Raw genomic sequence first — 20549 nt, forward strand, 5'->3', positions numbered from 1 at the left:
GTGGGTCCCATATCCACCTCCCAAGGAGCTGCCGGGTGTCACATGGAGAGTCTTGGGAAGTGTGCTGGAACGTAGCTCATGCCCGTGTCCTCTAACTTGGTGGCCCCTTCTAGAACAGTGGTCTCAACTAGGCAATACATGCTGTTGCTGGAGGTGCCTACTGGCTGCCCTCTGTGAAGAACAGTGCAGGGCACAATGGAGATTGGCCACTCTTGTGTTGTTGCCTCTACTTGTTGCCTAAGAGAACAGAGACTGGGACAAGGAAACCTGGGCAGAAAGCAGAGTGAGGACATCAAGGGACCCTTTTTGGCCTGCTCAGAGAGCCAAAGAGCACCTGTCTGTCCTTTGGACAAGTCCTTTCAACTGTGAGCCAGTCCTGAGAGGCATCCTGTTCTGCTGGTCTCATGGGATGACAAAGGCTGGAAGCTTAGAGTGACTTGCTTTGTGGCCAGTGTGTCCCTTCAGTCCTTTCCAGGTGTCCTTTCCCTTGGGAGTAATGCTGGTACAACGTGTGTGCTTGTGCAAAGACCAACAAGGCTGGGAATCTCCAGTAGCTTGTCTCTCAGATTCAGAAGACGAGAACACGCAGATTGTTGGATGTGCTGTTAGGCAATTAACCTTCCGTGGTTGCAGGGTTTGTTTCAAGTCTTTTAAAGCTAAAGGACTCCTCCAGCTGGTGGTGGAGAGCCTGTGGTGAGGCCAAGTAAGTGGCTCAGACCCTAATGTCAACCTTCTGTACTGGGAGGGCAGGGGTTTCATGTCCATGGAAACTTTTAGGGTAGCCTCCTGCCTCGGCTCTAACCTTTTTATTGTCTGCCTCCCTCCGTGGGCTCATCGTGCCTGCAATCAGATGGGTGTTGGAATACCCTGGACCAGAAGGACTGGCAAATGACCAGGAGTCATGAGACCCTCAGCAGCCACCCTGCAGCTCCCACCCTCATGTAAAGCTGTCAGTTCATGCTGGCCACTACTCTGGAGTTGAAGGTAGACACTGGACAGGGTGGTCACTGCTTTGTCATCCAGGCTGAGCTGGGATTGCCTGGAGGCCTCGGCTTGGTGGCTGCCTCCACTGGGGTGAGTAGGGGTTGTTAGGCTAGGAGTCCTTTATTCCTTAAGCAGGATACCTAAAGGTCATGATTCTCCTACTTTGAACTCAGGCTGTCACACAACCGCCATCATCCTGTGCCTGCCTTGTGACTTGTGAAGGCGCAGGGCTCTCTTGTGCATCTGAACATCCATCCACCCAGCTACACAAAGATCAGATTAGAGCAAATCAGGAAAAAGACAAGGTGAACTGGCCCCTAGGGTGGGGTCTTGTAGGGTTGACTTGGCACCCCCAATCCTAAAGACTTCCTCTTTATTCATATACTTACAGTGATCAGCACTACAATGACGGAACTGGGAGATGGTAAAGCTTTAAATGCTACTGTCCCCTCCTTGTGGATCTCTGTTCCTTCTAGGAGCAGATGCAGGTGTTTCCCTGTGGCCTAAGACTGCAGACACAACCTGCAGAGAACACACATGAGGGAAGTAATGCCTAGCTTGGAAAATGAAGTCATTAGCAAAGACCTCATTTTAATCTTTGAAGAAAAAATGTATAACGACAAAAAGTAATTTTTTAATGTTTAATGGGGAAATTTCCTATCGGGGTAGGTGTGGGAAAGCCCTTGCTTTTCCAGATAGTACACTTCTGCGGGGACAGTGCCGAGGACAGTGGACAGGGTTCCCTGGGACATGTGGTTCCTGGACTCTCTGCTGAGACATATTGGCTTGGGACACAGCCTCTCTGGACAGTAGGGTCTGGTTGTAATAGCTTATCCATTGATTTGTGAAAATTTGGCCTTGTAGCTTGGGCCTGGCTTGGTGAACACAGCTAGTGTTTCCATATGCTGTGGAAGGCTGGCTTTGTAGCTTTGGACTGACTTGGTGAACATAGATAGTGTTTCCTTGTACTGTGAAAGGCTGGCCTTGTAGCTTGGGCCTGGCTTGGTGAACACAGCTAGTGTTTCCTTGTGCTGTGAAAAGTTGGCCTTGTAGCTTGGGCCTGGCTTGGTGAACACAGCTAGTGTTTTGTTGTGCTGTGAAAGGTTGGCCTTGTAGCTTGGGCCTGGCTTGATGAACACAGCTAGTGTTTCCTTGTGCTGTAGAAGGTTGGCCTTGTAGCTTGGGCCTGGCTTGATGAACACAGCTAGTGTTTCGTTGTGCTGTAGGAGGTTGGCTTTGTAGCTTGGGCCTGGGTTGGTGAACACAGATAGTGTTTCCTTGTACTGTGGAAGGTTGGCTTTGTAGCTTGGGCCTGGCTTGGTGAACACAGATAGTGTTTCCTTGTGCTTTGTTGGCCTCATCAATAGAACTGTGGTAGCAGACATGCCTACTCACTGGAGCCTGGGCTGGTTCTTTGTGTACAATTGTCTTTGACGGAGCACACACATAGACAGCCCCCGGTTTCATTTCTCCAATCCATCCGACAGAGGTTATGAGGTCCTGTGCCTCAGCCACCTTTTGGTGTGTGAACACTCTGCTCGTGACTGACCCTTGGCTTTGGGTGGTTGATAAGGCCCTGACTTTTTGCAGGGAGTTCTCCTGTGATTTATATTTTGGTGTCAAAATAGATGTCACAAAGGTTTTTATCTTGTCCCCAAACTTTTTTTCTGGGGAGGAATTGCATTCTTCAATATTTGGCCTCTCTTTTGTGTCACTTGGACCAAAGATATGGCTAGTCCATGGTTCCTGGGGTTTGGAGACAGTAGAGACATTCCTTTCTTTTGATAAAGGGTAGCTGTCTTGGGAGGCTGATTTGCTGGTGGTGGTCAGAGTCTTGAAGCTGGACTGGGTGGCCTTGGAGGCCAGGATATCTGCAGCAAGCAGAACCTCAGAGACACAGTCTTGAACGGACATGCCAGTGGCACAGTCCTGCAGGACGACAGCAGTGGCCGAGTGAGGTGCGCTGAGGCCTGAGTCTTCTGGATCCTGGGAAACAGTTCTCAAAAGAGATTGACTTTTGCTGGTCTGTGGTAATTCTAAACCCCTCAAGCGTTCATTTTTTGTTTGCAACTTTGCCATCTCTTTGGCGTCCATGTGGAGTACCCTGTCACAGGACTCCTCCTCCTCTATCTCCTCCAGCTCCCTGGAGATTGGTGACTGGGATGCCACACTGATCTCTGGAACTGACACCCCTTGGTAGGGATCTCTTAAAGTCACAGCCTCCTCATTTTCCTGTGACTCATAGTCACCTTTGACTAGGTTTGGACTTGGCTCTAGATTGCCTGTCCAAGATCCAAAAACCATATCACTGTGGCAGGCTGTGCCCGCAAGGCTGTCTTGGGTGGACAGCAAAGTCACATTGTCCTTCTGGACAGTGGAAGGGTCCTCAGAGGGCCCATAGTTGTCACTAGGTGGAGTCTCTGTCAGGAATTCGAGCTGGGAGGCAGTGGGAGAGTTCTGCATAATGGAAGCTATTTCCGTTGTCACTTTCTTTCTTGCATCCTTCTGAACAGATTCACACAAGACACTGGCCATCTTGTCAATGGAGTCATCTCTAGAGTCCCAGCAGGTCAAAGAGGGTGTCAGGGACTGTGACGATTTCAAAGCCACAGCCTTGTCTATGTGGAGATGATGTATGGTCTTGAGGCCTCTGAGTGGCAGGCTCCATCTGTGCCTCACCAGGCGTCTTGTAAGATGTGTTTCCAGCACCTTCTGAGTGCCAGGATCTAGGAAAGAAAGCCCATTGGAAGTATTCTCCCTGGTGGTCTGAGAATTTAAGGATGGCTTTGTCTCTGAGTTGTCAGGAGGGGCCAATGTGTGGTGTATTCCATGACAAATGCCCACAGGCACCTTACTGTCATTTGTGTGTCCCCACTTGCCATGGAAGGCGTTTTTTAATATAACATCTAGGGGCTTCTTTCCTGGTCCCACTGGCTGGGGATTTTGTGAGTCACTTTCCATCTCTGTCTCAGAGGTGAACTCTAGAACTTTGCCTAGGGAATCTTCCGGGGTGCTGTGCGGATCTTTCAGAGATTGTTCTAGAGAGTTTGTCATATCCTTGCATGGGTCCTTCCGTATCTGGAATATCTCTGGACGCCTTGACGGGACACTCTGTAGATGCTGGTTGCTCGCATCTTCCAGTCCCGAGAAACTCGAGGTCTTCTGACTGTCTGCCTGGCCCATCCCTGACAGTCTGTGTTGAGACTTTATCAGCTCCAGAGGCAACTGGATCTTGTGAGGCCATTGGTCCTGGCGCTCCATGAACCTCTTTTTTAAGTGTTGTTCCAGCTGCTCCCGGAACTGAGGGTTAATGAACTCCCCTGGGACGGGGACAACAGACTCCTGGCCCTGGGAGGCATGACTAATAGAAGTGAGTGGATTAAATGCTTCCTGTGACTTTTTAACCATGGCTGGTACATTGTTCATTTCTTGGTGCTTATTCAAAAGGTGGCACTCTAGGTGCTGAGCAGCAGGTGGGACAATGAACTGGGATCTTGAAGCCACAGGGCGAGAAGCCCCATAATCTCTAGTTGGAGGGGAATGACATGGTAGTTTTGAGGTAGAGGATGGGCCACGGGCCTGGGTTTGGATTCCAGCCATGGACAGGGATAAGTTTGGGGTGAAAGGTTGGGATTTGGCCACGTGGTGAAGCAAGGGCTTTGGAGAGAAGAGCTGAGGTGGTGCATTAGCGAGTCCATTGAATAATATGAACGGGGCATCTGTCCATCTGTCCATCCTGACAGTAGCCACAAGGGACTCACTGTGGAGAAAAGGGAGGCCCCAGAAAAGTTGGTCACAATTTTTTAAAAGCCCCTGATTATTCGCTGGCTCGCTGCGGCAGGCCTGCAGCATACCGCCTGTGCAGATCACAGAACAGTCAAGCCTTTCCTTTCCTTTCCCCTCCCAAATTTTTAGTTCGACCCTCTTTCTTATCTGAAATTCCAGATTCTCCTGGACATCAGGGCTGATGAAGGAGGGTTTCCCAGCCTCTACTTGTCTGTAAGTTGGGTTTGTCCAGAGCGAGGCCCCTCGGAGGCTAAGGGAAAGATGCTCTCGCAGGGACTCACCCTGTGACGAGCTGGAGCGGCACCAGGTTTCAGCAGCCACCTGGTACCATGAGGGGCCTGAGACAGGTCTTCTTGAGTCATCAAGGCCTGGGGTGGTTGGAATAGGAGAAGGCAAACCTGTCAGAGGTGTGGGTTGTGAGGTCCACACTGGTGTTTCCCAGTCACGCTGAGGAGGAGCCATGCTGGGATCTGGCATGGATGGAGAACAGGGCACAGGACCAGAAGGACAAGATGCGGGGGAAGGTGCACTTGGTGCTGGTGAATGACGTCTTCCAGGAGTCAAGGTCTCTGGTGGCCTAGAGGCGCTCATAGATGACTGTGACTCAACAAAAGCCAGGGAATTCTGCAGGACTGGTGACACCGCAAAATCTCGAGGAAGTTGGTGTTCCCTGAGAGGAGCTGAGGAGGCCGCTTGGGACAAATTCATGGTCACAGATTCCTTTGTGGGCTGCCTAGGTGGCTTGTGGTCATTGGCAGTTTCTGGTTTAGACACTTCACCAGAGGCATCTCCTCTGAAGAGCTGGTAAAAGCTGACAGTGTCAATAACCTTCTTCACTATGCTGCGGGAGACAGGAGATAGGATCACAGCCAGGAGAACATGGGGCCAGGAGGCTAAGCTCACTGACTAGGGATGGACACTTGCAGCTCATCACAACCACTGTTCCACACTCTGATCTTTACATGACCTTGTTGTCTTAACTTCTAGGACTGTCCTCAGGCCCCACCCATTCAGAGGGCTCCTATTCCCATGATAAGTCTATGTGCTGGTCACGGATGAGCACACAACAGGCAAGGAGGGAGGAGCCAGAAAGAGCTGGAGCGTTCTTACCTGTGCCAAAATGAAAGCAGTAACTTGCTGCCCTTCTGTCTCTTCCAGGTGCTGCCTCTGTAAGCTGCAAATGGAGACTGGGTTATGGGGGGTAAAGGAGGGACCCGCAGATCTTACCAGAGACAGAATGAACTGTCCCTTCAGTAGAAATGGAGAATTAAATGGGAGGTCAGACATCCATGAACAAGGCTGTGTGCCCAAATGCGTTGACAGCAAGGCACACGTGGGGCAGGACAGTGCCATGGACCAGGATCTTCCACTTCCACCAACATCCATGGGCTTCGGAACCTCCCTGTGGAGGGGAGGGGAGGACCAGTGTTCTGAAAGAGCAAAATGTCTTAGAGAAATGAAACAGCCAGTTTGCCTCCAAATCCTGGCAGCATGGCTCCACTCCTTCCCACACCACCCCTCCAGGTAGCACCCAACACTGGCCATCCATAGCTTCTTTCTGAGCCCAGAAACTGGGGCGTGTCTTCAATCCTGGGTTCCTTCCAGGAGCTGCCTCCTCAGGGTTCTGCAGCTCACTTGGTGTTATTGCTCGGGGCAGGTGGGGGGGGGGGCTGGGAGGGGGCAGGGGAGATGAGGGGAAGGAAGGAGCCTACCTTCCATGGTCCTGATTTTCTCCCTGGCCTTGCTATGCTCTCTCTTCATTACCTGACAGAGAGAAACAGTACCTGCAGCCCCATTCACTCATCTACTCTGGGGATTAATATGTATTCTCTTCCTCTTGGAAGACCCGAATGGGGAATGTCTCTGTGAGAGATCCACCATGGATGTCACTGGTCGCTGTTTTTCTGCTCAGGAACCAGAGGCTTAGCTCTGAACTGCCAGTGTTCCGAGGCCAGAGGGGATCCAAGTCCAGAAGCTCAGCACCCCCTTCACATCAGCTCAACTGACCAACGGAAGTATGAATGTTAGAGGGGGACAGAGGAAGCAGTGCTCAGAACTTTTCCTTTCTGAGGTCCCTGGCCATCCCAGGACCACGGACCTAGACCATGGGACACAGTGCTTCTCCTGGCATAGGTGGTCTGAGAGCTGACATGATGGAGCCCACTCTTCCATCTGCCCTACTTGTCAGGTCTCAAGCGCAGGGGGGTTTGCTCTCTGCTGAGATCCACTCCCCCTCCCCTCAGCGACCTCCCTATTTGATTTCTAGTCTCTGTTGGTTTGGGCTAAGGCATTCTTACCATTTTGGTGGTGGTGGTGGTTTTCTCTGGGGGAGGTGAGGATGAGCTATAGAAAGGGACCATATGGAAGAGCCCCAGTCCACACACAAAGGCGAGGATCTTGTCCATTCCCCAAGTAATAAAGCCGGGACTCAGCCATGTAGAACAAACATTTTCCACTGGAGAGAAAAGGCTTTCCATTTGAACTGCACAGCTGTTCTCAAGCAACTGAGCACTGAGAGTTCGCTGGCAGAGGTGGCAGCTGGGACCAGGCCTGCATCACAAGAGCTCCTGGCTCCCTGTCACAAAAGGGCTTCTGAGTGTGGGGGAGGGGCTTAGAAAAGGTGACAAAACAATCTCTCCCCATCCTCCCTCTGTCCTCCACAGCCTTTCTTGTATCTGCTTCCAGCTCCACCTGCTCACCCTGTCAGAAACAGAGTCCTGCCCATTTTCTGTTCCTCCAGAGAAAGGCTTGTGTATGTTCTATGGGCTTTTGAAACCTCAAAGCCACCTCTAGTGACACACCTCCTCCAAAAGGCCACACCTCCTAATTCTTCCCAAACAGTTCCACCAACTGGAGACCAAGCACTCAACTAAGTGAGTCTTCGAGGTTTATTCACATCACCACATTTCACCTTCTGGCCCTCCACAGGCTTGGAGTCAAATCATAAAAGCAAAATGCACTTCGTCAATGTCAAAAGTCCTCATAGTCTTTCACAGTCTCAACACTATTTCGAAGTCCAAAGTCTCTTCTGAGACTCAGTCTCTTAATTGTAACCCACATAAAAGCAAAATTGCATGTTTCAGCCTACAATGGCAAAGAATACATATTCCCATTTCAAATGGGAGGAAAGAAGACAGGAAATACTGGGCCAAAGCAAGAGCAGAACCCAGCAGGGAGAATGCCAAGCTCTGCATCTCCATGCCTGATGTCAAAGGGCTTTTCAGATCTCCTACTCCTTCCAGTTTTGTTGACTGCAACAGAATCCTCTCTTTTGGGCTGACTCTGTACCCTGTCTGCAGCTCTCCTTGGCAAGTGTCCCATGACTCTGGTGTCTCCAGCTCTTGTGGTCTCCAGCACAACCCAGGCATAATCCCCCCAGCTTCATGCAATGGTCTCTCTGTGCCTCCATGCAGGGACTCCCCTGTCACCGGCCTGGCCTCAGCAACAGCTTTAACTACAGAAGATGAGTCCATGACCCCTTTACTCATTTATTCTTCATGATTCTAAAGCCCGAACCACATGGCCAGTGCCGCCAAGTTCATGCTTGGGATGGAGCCTGGGCCCTTCTGGAATTGCACTTGGATAAGCTTGGATCTGCTGTTGCTCTCTAGGGACAGACAGTTCCTTCGGCCTTTTCTTTTCCCAAGTTGCAGGATTAGTTTGGCTTTGGTCTCCTCTTGAGGGCACCACTCCTTTATTCCACTTATCTTTACCCTTTTCAGCACTCACAAGGCTACAGCATTAAATTCCCTGTGCTCTTTTCTCTTCAAACTGTACGTTTTATATTTCCTTTCCCCCTGTTTGTTCTTTTTCACTGTAGATCTGCTAACAGTGATCTCTAATAACCTGCACACCAGAGTCAATATTAAACTGTCTTGAAATCTCCTCTGCCTAACTAAATCTATAACAATTAATCTAAAAGTCTTCAATTTAGCTCCAGGAAGATTCTCTAGATGAGGACAAAGAGCACCCCTTTCCCCAAAAATATCATAAGAATTGTTTAAGCCCAGTTGTTAATATTGCGCCTCTCTGGAGTCTGTTGAGCTAGGCCTCCCTAGTCCACATTGCTCTCAATATTACTATCTCCTAAGCCCCTACTAGGACTGCTCCTTCAGCCTTGTTTACAGCATTCAGCCACTTTCCTAGTCCAAAGTCCCAAGTCTCCCACATTCCTCAAAACAAACAAACAAACAAACAAACACAAAAGAAAAGACCCAGAATGGCCAGACCTGTGTCATAAACACCCCACTTTGGGTACCTGTTTCTGTTTTAGTTACTTTTCTTTTCTTTTTTCTTTTTTTGGTTTTTCAAGATAGGGTTTCTCTGTGTAGCCTTGACTGTCCTGGACTCACTTTGTAGACCAGGCTGGCCTTGAACTCACAGTGATCCTCCTGCCTCTGCCTCCCAAAGTTACTTTTCTACTTCTGTGAACAGACACCATAACCGAGGCAACTTATAAGAGAAAGCATTTAATTTGGGGTGCCATGGTTTCAGAGAGTGAACCTATTACCACTGAGGAGGAGAACTTGGCAGCAGGCAGGGAAGCATGGCACTGAATTGGCAGCTGAGAGCTTCCTGATCTACAAACAAGACAGAGACAGAGGAGAGAGAGGAGTCAGAGAGAGGGGAGAGGAGAGCAGAAGGGAGGGACTGACACACTTCCTCCAACAAAGGTATACCTCCTAATCCTTCCCTGTTGGGGACTGGTCTGGCTGCTGCCCAAATGAGCACACTCAAGTACTCCAAAATGATGTTTGTAACCTTGCCTAAAAACTTATTCCTGTTTGACCAATAAAAAGCCAATACACCTGGGCAGGGCAAATGGGATGGGTGTGGTTAAAGTTCAAGGCCTTGAGGACAAAGAGGATCCTGGGAGAGACAGGAGAGGAAGAAGAGAAGGAAGGAGGCAGCTGCGATGGGTGAGGTGGAGAAGAAGCACATGGCCGGCATGGATGGAGGATTCGGCTCAGATGAAGAACATTAGCAAGTATTTGGGATTATGGATGAGAGGCAGCTCCGAAGAAATTATTAGAAGCAGTTGGCATGGGATAGGGGCAGAGATATGTGGGAATTAGTTTGGAGGATTAATATCTGCCCTGCCCCAGGTGAAGCAAGGCTATTTTAAAATATAACAGATGTTTATGCTTTTGTTGATTGATAGTGGGTTAGAAAATACTGCCATAATAATTAAAGGCCTAATAATAAGCTTTTAAAGATCATACCACTTAGATTAACTTTTATGTTGAATATAGAAGAAATAAGAGAATAAAGTAATAATGTACCAGGTAGCAGATATTATATTGTAGAGGAGTTTATTAAATGAACATGGGGGCGAGAAGGAGAGGGAAGAGGCGTGCCCCAGAGAAAGACAGAGTCAGAGACAGACAGAGAGGGGAGAGAGAGGAAGAGTAAGAGAGAGTAGAGAGAGACCCCGTGGAGGGTCTGCCTTTTATATGACCCTGAGTAGGGCCACACCTCTGTGGCTGGTAAGCAATGACATCACAGGTAGGCTGACTGAAGCAGAATCCTCACATTTGTACCTTTTCCTATAATTAAAAAATGAGGAACATTGAATTGTTTTCCCCAACTAGGGACCAAACATTCAAATACATTAGCCTACAATGGTAGAATTTTTTTTTATACTAAGTCTACATAGCAAGTAGGGAGAAAGAGCTGGCATTTTCATAATGTTGTTTTCTTATTCATGTGAACATGAACTAGTTTCCTCATTTATTTAGTTCTTTAATTCCTCAGCCACAGTGTTTTTGTGTTTTTCCTCATAGAGATCTGTGTGTGTGTGTGTGTGTGTGTGTGTGTGTGTGTGTGTGTGTGTTTTAGATTTTTATTTAAATACTTAATTGGGGGCCAATAGGATTTACATTTTCTATTTATTTCATGCATTCATAGAAGGAAGAGACTGCTTTTTATATATTAATATTAAGACCTTGCAATTTTTGTATGGCCACTTTCCCCGTCAAGATGTTTTCTTGCTGATTCCGTCAAGGTTTCTGGCTAGAAAAACCCGTGTGCAAGAGAGAAACCCGACTTCTCTCCCAATCTGTGTGCTTTCACATCTCATTTCTTGGCTCTGGCTTGTGGGCTATGGGTCGCAGTGCGAGGCTGGAGGAGCTTGGCTTCTGTATTTACACAGGAAAACTCTTCGTCCCCCACTGTCCTGTGACGTCATCTGTCGCCATTGCCCTCTGTCAAGGTGAGGAATTGGGCTTCCATGTCTGAACTGCCGAGTGTTTGTGGCATGAGGGAGTACCGGCATTTTCTGAGTCACTGGCGTGACCGCGTGCTCTGCCATGTGTGGCATGCATTCTACTTTCTTTTCTGTGGCTGTGATCAAGCACCTGGCAAGATCAATTTGGGAGACGATGGGGTTTATTTCGTACTACAGTTATTGATTAAAGACTACCATTGTGAGGAAGGCCAGAATTTCGGAGAGCTAATCCCATTACACTCCTAGTCAAGAACAGAGAGAAATGGATGCGCCCACATTGCCTGCTTGCTTGCTCTGGCTTTCTCCTGTCCTCTATTGCCCAGGAAATGGTGCCACAGACAATGGTCTGGGTCTTCTCACGTGATTAGCAAGCAAGCCAATGTTCCTACAGGCCAGTCTGATCTAGGTAACCCTTCAGTGGAGACTACCCTCTGAGGTGACTCAACCTGCCTAATGCTGTGACCCTCTACTATAGTGCCTCATGCTGTCATGACCCCCCAGCCATAAAATTATTTTTGTTGCTAATTCATAACTGTAATTTGTCGCTGTTATGAACCACAATATAAATGTCTATGTTTTCTGATGGTCTTAGGCAACTCCTGTGAGAGGGTCATTCAGCCCCAAAGAGGTCGTGACCCAATAGGTTGAGGAGCACTTCTCTGTACTGTCAAGTTGACAGCTAGAACTAACCATCCCAGGGAGGGGGCATTCAGGCTAGTTCCAGCTCAGAGGTCTCTGAGTCTTGTTTCTGCCCTGCACGGTGTCTTCAGCAACAGGAACTTACCTTCTACCTCTGAGGAGATGGGGGGAGGGCAACTGGGGGCAGCAGCAATAGGCTGTATGTGTTGGGAGGCTCTTGGACATCTCTCACCAACAACTCAAAGGAGGGCTTCTCATGTCTCACATTAAGATTTTTGTTAGATGGTCTTTGGCTCTTGGAGGAAGCACCATCAGCCCAGATGAGAAAAATTCATTAAAACCATATGTGAAAAGAGAAAAACAAAGACCCAAAAACCAAAACAACCAACAAGAACAACAACAACAAACCCATATGTGCATATTTACATACAGAATTACATTTATTGTAGTATTTTAGGTAAATAGTTAACAGTATGATTCCTTGTAGTGTTTTCAGACATCCTTGTTACTTTTCCTCCTCCCTCCTTCTGCTGTGTTATCTCCCTAAAGAGCCTCCTCTCCCCATTTTCCCTATCGCATCACTTTTATCTTGCAAGCTTCTGAAGGAGGGCGGCACCCAACAGCCCTACTTAGCTATGATGCTTATGAATCACATGGCACACATACCTTGACAGTAACCAACAGCTCTGTAAGTGGACTTAGACTCTTCCAACGAGAGAAAAACCATGACTGCTGCTGGGAACCCAGCTACTCAGTGCTCTTGAAGTCATGGTTACCAGAGGAGGTGAACCCACAACCAGCAGTTTACTAAACCAGGATAATTCCTAACCACAGCCTGTGAACATTTGTTCCTATACTCACATGTAACTTTCCCTCTTCAAGGAAACTTCTCTTTGCAACAGAGGGAAATCACTACAGAAAACTACAACCAATCAAAATGTAGAGTTGTGGAGCCCAGTTCCAATGAATACATCTAAAATGCTCCCACATCTAGGGCCCAGGGAACATTGCAGAAGAGAGGGCAGAAAGACTGTAAGAGCCACAGGATCAGGGAGTTTGCTGTGAGACTGTGCCTCCTAGTAATGTCAAAAACTACACTCATGAATTCTCAGCAACAGGACTGCCCAAATGGGAGCTGAGCAAGAACGGCAGCAATGGACATGCCAATGTGACCTGGGGTCGGGGTGGGGTCCATGAGGCCTCAGTGATCCACAAAGAACTACAGGCAATTGTGGAAAGCTGGGAGTGGGAGAGGTGGTCCTCTGCAGGGAAGAGCACACTAATTGGTTATCCAGTGCCAAAGGCCAGCCCCCCAAAGCGTATATACATACAGCCTTATACAGCCTTGTGCCTTATACAGCCTTGTGAATTTAAATACATGTATGCATGTGAGAACGGTTAAAAAAAAAAAGTCGTGGATTTGAAGAAAAGTGGGGAGAAGCTCATGAGAGGGTTTGGAGGGGGAAATGTAAATATAATACAAAATAAAAAACAAGGAAATATTGTCTGTATTGGAATGGTAGAGTTTTTGAAAGAAAGGGTGGTTTCCAAAGCCAATATTGATTGTAATAAAGTAGGTAATTAAAGTAGACAATAGAAGAACCAACCAATCAACCAGAACTATGATCAAGATTGCCCTGGCTGGCTTGTGAGTGTGGAACCAGCCTCTCCCCTAAGAAGTCCCATTTGTTTATTCCACATAACACTCACTTTCAGGTAATCTCTAATAGTCTGTTGAGGTTTTTAATGCATTCCTAGCTTTTTCTTGTTACGTCTGTGTCTGGATTTGGTATGAGGGCGATGCTGGCTCAATACATGGAGCTAGGAGGTAACCTCTGTATTTTGTCTTTTGGAAGACACGGTAGAGAGCTAGTACAATCTCCTCCTTAGCTGCATTGCTAATGTTATCTAGAGGCGTGCCTGGGCCTGGTGCTTTCTGTGAGGGAAGGTTGTTAGTTAATGATTCAGTTTTTGGGTTGTTTGTTTGCTTGCTTGCTTGTTTGTTTTTCTTTTGATGGACATAGCCCTACTCAGGCTGTCATGTGAATTTTAGCATATTTGTCTTTCCAAAAAACTTGATCCATTTTATGTATTTTATTGAATTTGGGAGTTATGGTAGTTACAGATTAGTTTATTATCCCTGCCTTGCCCACAGACAGGAGGAGCACTAATGTCACTTTCTTAGTCAGTGGGCTGGATCTTCTTTGTTACACTGCAGTTGTTAACTGAACCATGATCCTGTTTCTGTGAGTTACAGCTTCAGTATGGATAGTTTGAGCATGATTCAAAGTAAACAATTTTAATATTAAATTATTCATGACCGTTCATATAACACCATTTAGCATCTTATCCTATTTAAATGCCTTTGCTAAAATATGGTTTTTTGTTTTGGTTTTTCGAGACAGGGTCTCTCTGTGTTAGCCTTGGCTGTCCTGGACTCACTTTGTAGGCCAGGCTCACCTCGAACTCACAGCGATCCACCCGCCTCTGCCTCCCGAGTGCTGGGAGTAAAGGCGTGCGCCACCATGCCCGGCTTAAAATACGGTATTTTTGTTTTCATTGTTTTTTTCCTATATACTAGGTTAATTGTGAATTAGTAAAAATCTTGTTTCAACATTTCCAATTGTCTCTTAAAAACATATTTATGAGTGTGTGTGTGTGTGTGTGTGTGTGTGTGTGTGTGTGTGTGTGTGTATGAGAGAGAGGGGGGGGGAGGGAGGGAGAGTTTATGTGCACTACATATATGGAGTCCCAACAGAGGCCAGAAGAAGGCATCAGATCCTCTGAAACTGGAATCACAAGCAGCTTTGAGCCTCCATGTAGGTGCTAAGAACCAAACTTGGGTTCCCACAAGAACAGTAAATGCTCTCAACCACCAAGCCATCTTTCTAGCCCCTTCTAGCTCTTTTAAAAACAGGTTTTGGGGCTGAGGGTATAATTCATCTGGTAGAAAGTTTGCTTAGAATGCACAAAGCTTTGGGTTTCACCAAAGCTGCATAAAACTAGCTGAGGTGCTGCGCATCTGGGATCTCAGGAGGCAGGAAGATCCTAAGTTTGAGATCACCCTCTGATACATAGTCTTGGCTATATGAAATCCTGACTTTAAAAAATAGTTTTCCATATTTTAACCCTGCTCCAGGAAAGGGAAGACCTCCTCCTCCAAGAGATGGAGGACTTAGGACACAGAGCTGTACTGTCTCTTCTTGGGCACCCGAGGGAAACCATTAGGAAGGAGGAATTCAACCCATAGTGGTACCCTGCCCCCCACAGCCTGGACACCACCCCAAGACACTCCACTTCTAGTCTACACCTGGTTGGTGCTGTCAAATAGCACCTTGTTTTTCAGTAGTAAAAGAACAGTGATAAGAAAGGCAGGGAACACTGTGTGGTGGGAACTGTCGGCCATATGCTAGCACACGAGCACGCATGTGCTTAGCTGGGCTCGTAAACACTAGTTCATCACTCTTAGAAAGTCAACTCCTCCTTACCCACACACACTGCTGACACCAGACACTGGTGACTTGTCCTTTCCCCAGCACAATAGCGTATTCTTTTGCAGTGGCTGTATTGTTTTGTGGGTGCTTGGGAGACTAATAGGCAGTTAGCTCCTTAGCCCAAAGTAATCCACCATGTTAGTTCATTAGTCAATTCATTAGCTAGTTAAAAGTACTAACTACTAGACTTCTTATTTAAAAGTCCAACAGGTGTGCCCTAATCTCAGACCTCATGATAAAGATAAACAGGCTTCAGATGCTTCCTCAGTCCTCTCCACATGCAGGAGACCAGGCCTTAAGCTTCCCTCATAGAGCTGCTCCCATCAGCTCTAGATACAGTCTGCCTTGTTTCCAGACTCGGGACAGGTCTGAGATACAACCTTTTCCCATTCCTTCAACTAAAGGACAGTGACTGCTCCCAGCAGCCTCACCTGTGTCTCCGGGTAAATTTACAATAAGGCTTAAGGAAACAAATAAGTATTTTGGTGTCTAGGAAGGTGTTTTAAGGTTAACAAATATAAGTGGAAGCCTAGGTCATTACAAGAAGGTGATGCTTCAGATTTCTTCCTGTTGCTGTGCTACTGTTGTGTTGAGACCATCTAGAGCTTTGACATTAATCACTGGAGCCCTGGTTTATTAATCTAACTCTGATGAAACATTCCACTATATGACCCACTATCATAGATCCAAGCTCAAAAATTTGAATTTTCCTTTGGTTTGTCTTTAAATATATACTTAAAATGTTTCTCATTGTGCTAGATTTGTATACACATCCAGTCTTCTGAATAAAAGGACTCTTACATTGTGTAATCATGCTAAAATTTAAGACCAAGTGAGCGGTTGCCCTTCTGCTCTACAGGAAGTTTCTGTCCTCCCCACCTTACTGTTTCACAGATGCCAAAAGATCCGTAAGGCTTCTGCCTTTCTTAAGCTCACCTCAAAGAGTATTCATGCTTTTAACCCAAGGTTTTTTCCCTAGCCTCTGCTATGCTATAACACATAAATGTATTTTTAGTACCTTTTTCTACAATGTGTATTTCTCTGCAGATTGCAAACAATAGCAATGCTAACATGTCTAAAATTTATCTGCCTTTGTAAACTTAAAAGGATTCTTGTGAGCTACAGGAAATCCACCTCTGAGGTCAAACGGAATCCAGATAGCTACAGCCAATCAGCAGCCTAAGTTTCCCACCCACTGCCTATTTCAGAGGGTGGGATTCCTTCCCCGTTCCCTGGTTTTGGGACCCCTCTCCCTTTTCCTCCCCGATTGCTACATTCTTGTAACGCAACACAGGCTAATGGTCGAGTCTTCCCTCTGATTGACATAAACGCTTCCTGCTGTTCTCACCAACCTACATCCAAACCCTTCATCCAGGACCTTCTCCTTTGGGTGAGATCTCCCTCTGCCAGCACAGTTCTGCCTTTCTTCCCCCACTCGCACTTGAAATCCTGGTACCAGGTGACCGTGTCTGCTCGGACTATGCCCTTGGTCTCTGACCAGCGCTGGCAAGTTGCTGGACAGATTGCACCAATCTCCGTCAGACCTTGCTCTTGGGACACCTTGGACAGGTCACTGATTTCCACTCTTGGGACACCTTGGACAGGTCACTGATTTCCACTCTTGGGACGCCTTGGACGGGTCACTGATTCCTACTCATGGGACACCTTGGACAGACCACTGATTTCTACTCAACTCATGGGAATAGGCTCCCCTATGGGATGCCTTCTGGAGAATTTCAAATCTTTAGGGCTGCTAAGGTGACACACCTCTGCAGCCAAAACAAACTTGGACAGATCCAAAACAAGACCTTTTAAATCACTGCCAGCAACTGGGTAAATGGAAGGAGGCTCCCTACGCTCAGGCTTCTCTCTTCTTCCCTCCAAACCTTCCCTCTCTGCTCGCTCTCCTAAAAGTTTCAAACGTACACCAAAAGGGAATTCCCTCCTTAACCTATTTAACTTTGTTTTCTGCCCATATATATGTTCCAGTATCCTGCCAGATTTCCCACATCCAAGACGGTGCCAAAGCAGCTACCCACAGGTGCTCCAGTCCAACCTCACAGATGCTGCCAGCTGGACCTGCACTGCCCCTCCTAGCCGCAGATGTTCTCAGACCCTGGACAACGAATACAACAGCCTGCTCTTCCTGGACTTGGCTGACATTTCAGCCTTTTGGTCCTCTATCAGCTCGCCAGTATCAGCAGGAATCAGCTAAAGACGATTGATTTCCTTACCCCTTATGCATTTATTATCAACAAAAGACTGGAATGGTGTGCTTCAGACCTAGGATAAACAGCTCCAGGCTCTCTCAGTACTCCTCGGTCCCTATCTGCTGCAGGACATGGCTGGCATACCCTGCCCTCTACCCTGAACTTTCTAGGGCAGGGGCTTTTCCTTCCCCTTCTCCATATAATCCAGACATTTTGTTACTCTTGCTTTTTTAATTTCTCTTATCCACCCAGGCCTGCATGGTGGCTAAGAGCTTCTCCCAATGAACCTACATTTATATACTTTATATGAGAAGCAGCCCAACATCCTCATTTTTTTTTTTAAGTAGAAGAAAAAGGAGGAATGTTAGCATATAGGCAGCTGCCTCTAGGTTGTTTAGCAACCTATGATGTCATTGCCTGCTGCCACCATGTGAGTGCCAGACTATAAAGGGGCCAACCTGCCACCTTGTCTCTCTTACATTCTCTCTCTCTCTCTCTCTCTCTCTCTCTCTCTCTCTCTCTCTCTCTCTCTTCCATTTCTCTGCCTCTCTGTCCCCATGGGGTGTTCCTCTCTCCTTTCTCCCTCCTCCTCCCCACTTCTACAATAAATTTCTCCATATCAAATCTGTTGTGTGTCTCTATTTATTCTTAGTGGTAACACCCCTCCCATATCAATTGAGAAAATGAGAAAATGCTCATTGACATGCCCACAGGCACATCTGATGGAGGCAGTTCCCCAGTTGGTCCTTTCTTCCCAGGTTATTCCATTTTATGTCAAGCTGGCAGAAAATAAGCCACACACTGGGTTTCTGAGGGTGAGGATACAGCCCGGGACTGTGATGGTACTGTGAGCTAGCTGGACTGAAGAAGCAGCAGCCATTACATTCCACACTACCTTTGAAGACCTGCAAATTGCAGTAGGAGGCCCTGAGTTCCTGTAGGTGCTGCACGTCCTACGGATGGGCCCAGATGGCTCAGCGTGCTATTTAGGAGTCAGTGAGCAGCATGTGGAGCATGGCCCCCAACCTCTTTGTTACTCAACCCCTTAAATAGGGTCTCCCACTTAGCCAAAGCTTAAAATATACCTCTATATAGCTTAATAACCTGTGGCCTTTGGCCTTGAGGATGCTGTATCCTCTTGGGCTGAAGGGGATGGCACGTAGGAGACCAGGCAGATGCCATGCTTACCTTTCTAATGACATCTGCTCCTGCTTTAGGAAGCTCCTCCCCCTTGATGCCCTGCCTGACTTCCAGTGCTCTGGGCAGAGGGTGCTGCTCTCTGGCCTGAGAACTGCACACATTACTTTAGCTCTCCCACACATGTCTGTCTTTCTGTTCTCTCAGTGTGAGCTCTGACCAGGCTGATTTTGACAGAAACACACTCCCACATATTTAGACCTTTCATTTACTTCAGATGTAAATTTTATTTGGGCAAAAGAGGTGGAAGACTAATTAATCATAAAATCAGCTTGTGCACAGAGCTCACTTATTGCTGCCACTGTGCCTTATGTAGATCGCCCCCTAGTGGTCCTCAGGGAGAGCAGAGGCACAAGTGTCTCCAGAACTGTCACCAATGATCTAAACCATATTGACCTTATTTCTAACTGAAAATTATGCTAATGGCTTTGCTTTGTAATTTGTCTATGATTTTTCTCAATGAAACAACATTTTATCCAGAGGCAGAAGAAGATCACCATTAAAACTTCCAAGGATGGGGCATGAAATAGGTTAATGTTGGACATTTTTATGAAGGGAAGAAGCTAATTTAGAAAAGAAATTCAGTGACTGGAAACTATGGTAAATGCTATCAAGCTGGTATTTAGTGCTTTCTCTTGAACCTAAAATCATATCATAATGGGATTTCATTATAAATATGCATACATCGCCTTTCTGCGCTGCCCAGGGACGGTCCATATGACATTGTTCTTGATTCCTGTCATAATTTAAAGGGAAACTTACACAATGGCCGGAGCCCTTGGTGTCCTGCAGATGAAGGAGGAGGATGTCTTCCAATTCCTTGCTGCAGGAACCACTTAGGTGGCACCAACGTTGACTTTCAGATGGAGCAATACATCTACAAAAGGAAGAGTGATGGTGTCTACATCATAAGTCCGAAGAGGACCTGGGAGAAGCTGTTGCTTGCAGCTCGGGCTATTGTGGCCATTGAGAACCCTGCTGACGTCAGCATCATCTTCTCCAGGAACAGTGGCCAGCGAGCTGTGCTGAAGTTGGCTGCTGCCACTCACTGGAGCCACTCCCATTGCTGGCCGCTTCACACCTGGGACCTTCACTAACCAGATCCAAGCAGCCTTCAGGGAGCCACGGCTTCTAGTGGTGACTGATCTCAGGCTGACCACCAGCCCTTCACAGAGGCCTCTTATGTCAACCTGCCCACTATCACTCTGTAAAACACGGATTCTCCTCTGCTCTATGTGGACATTGCCATCCCATGCAACAACAAGGGAGCTCACTCAGTGGGTCTGACATGTTGGATGCTGGCCTGGGAAGTACTCCGCATGCGTGGCACTATCTCCTGTGAGCACCCATGGGAGGTTATGCCTGATTTTTACTTCTACAGAGACTGAGAGGAGTCTGAGGAGGAGCAGGCTGCTGCTGAGAAGGCTGTGACCAAGGAGGAATTCCAGGGTGAATGGACTGCGCCAGCTCCCGAGCTCACCGCTGCGCAGCCAGAGGTGGCAGACCAGGCTGAGTGTGCAGGTGCCCTCCGTACCCATCCAGCAGTTCCCTACTGAGGACTGGAGCTCCCAGCCAGCCACTGAGGACTGGTCAGCAGCTCCCACAGCACAGACCACCAAGTGGATTGGAGCCACCACTGAGTGATCCTGAGTGCCTCTGCAGACACCTGAACAAGGGGAAGAATGGAAGGAATATAAAGTTCCTAAAAGCTGGAAAAAATAAAAATATGCATAAATCTTACAATTTAAACAATTTAACATTACATTTATTTGTTTATTTATCTATTTATTGGGGGTGGGCAATGCTTGTACCAAAATGCACACGTGGAGACCAGAGGACAGCGCGGGGAGTCTGTTCTCTCCTGCTACCATGCGAGTCCCAGGGATTGAATTCAGGCCATCAGACTTGGTGGCAAACACCTGTTCCCACTGAGCCATCTCACCTGTCTGTATTTTAACTGTATTTAACTACACAATTAGGTGACCATAGGTAGATTCACCATCTCACAGACAT

At 47.4% G+C, this 20549-nt stretch overlaps 1 protein-coding gene, 1 long non-coding RNA gene and 1 pseudogene across 5 annotated transcripts in view; 2 read left to right on the plus strand and 1 right to left on the minus strand.

The window, feature by feature from the left end:
• The window catches only part of LOC311605365, a 38011-nt gene extending 20048 nt beyond the window's left edge, over positions 1–17963 (plus strand). Inside the window, exon 2 of the long non-coding RNA XR_014781911.1 lies at positions 17119–17963. This is a non-coding gene — a long non-coding RNA (uncharacterized lncRNA). The remainder of the gene's footprint in view (positions 1–17118) is intronic.
• The window catches only part of LOC311605065 (small ribosomal subunit protein uS2-like), a 986626-nt pseudogene extending 966134 nt beyond the window's left edge, over positions 1–20492 (plus strand). The window contains exon 4 of the transcript in view: positions 19377–20492. The product of the transcript in view is annotated as a small ribosomal subunit protein uS2-like (transcript). The remainder of the gene's footprint in view (positions 1–19376) is intronic.
• On the minus strand, positions 1516–8063 carry LOC311605313 (spermatogenesis-associated protein 31A6-like). 3 transcript variants are annotated; one of them, XM_084795742.1, is made up of 4 exons: positions 7068–8063; positions 6483–6534; positions 5881–5944; positions 1516–5611 (listed from the first exon to the last, which is right to left on the minus strand). In XM_084795742.1, the coding sequence occupies exons 1-4, from the start codon at positions 7245–7247 to the stop codon at positions 1642–1644; spliced, it is 4266 nt and encodes a 1421-aa protein (XP_084651868.1). In that variant the 5' UTR covers positions 7248–8063; the 3' UTR covers positions 1516–1641. The 3 variants fall into 3 exon arrangements, with proteins under 3 accessions (XP_084651868.1, XP_084651870.1, XP_084651869.1); XM_084795744.1 differs by having other exon boundaries at positions 1517–5611; positions 5881–6172; XM_084795743.1 differs by having other exon boundaries at positions 1517–5611; positions 5881–6200.
• Positions 20493–20549: the final 57 nt, after the last annotated feature.

This window comes from Acomys minous (assembly GCF_964271855.1).
Source record: "Acomys minous genome assembly, chromosome: 9".
NCBI classification, from domain to species: domain Eukaryota; kingdom Metazoa; phylum Chordata; class Mammalia; order Rodentia; family Muridae; genus Acomys; species Acomys minous.

Coding starts and splice junctions, on each gene's coding strand:
- LOC311605313 (XM_084795742.1), bottom strand. CDS start 7,247: ATGGAAAGCCTTTTCTCTCCAGTGGAAAATGTTTGTTCTACATGGCTG. Junction 5,945..6,482: donor GAAAATCAGGACCATGGAAG/GTAGGCTCCTTC, acceptor CTCCATTTGCAG/CTTACAGAGGCAGCACCTGG. Junction 5,612..5,880: donor CTGCTTTCATTTTGGCACAG/GTAAGAACGCTC, acceptor TGTCTCCCGCAG/CATAGTGAAGAAGGTTATTG.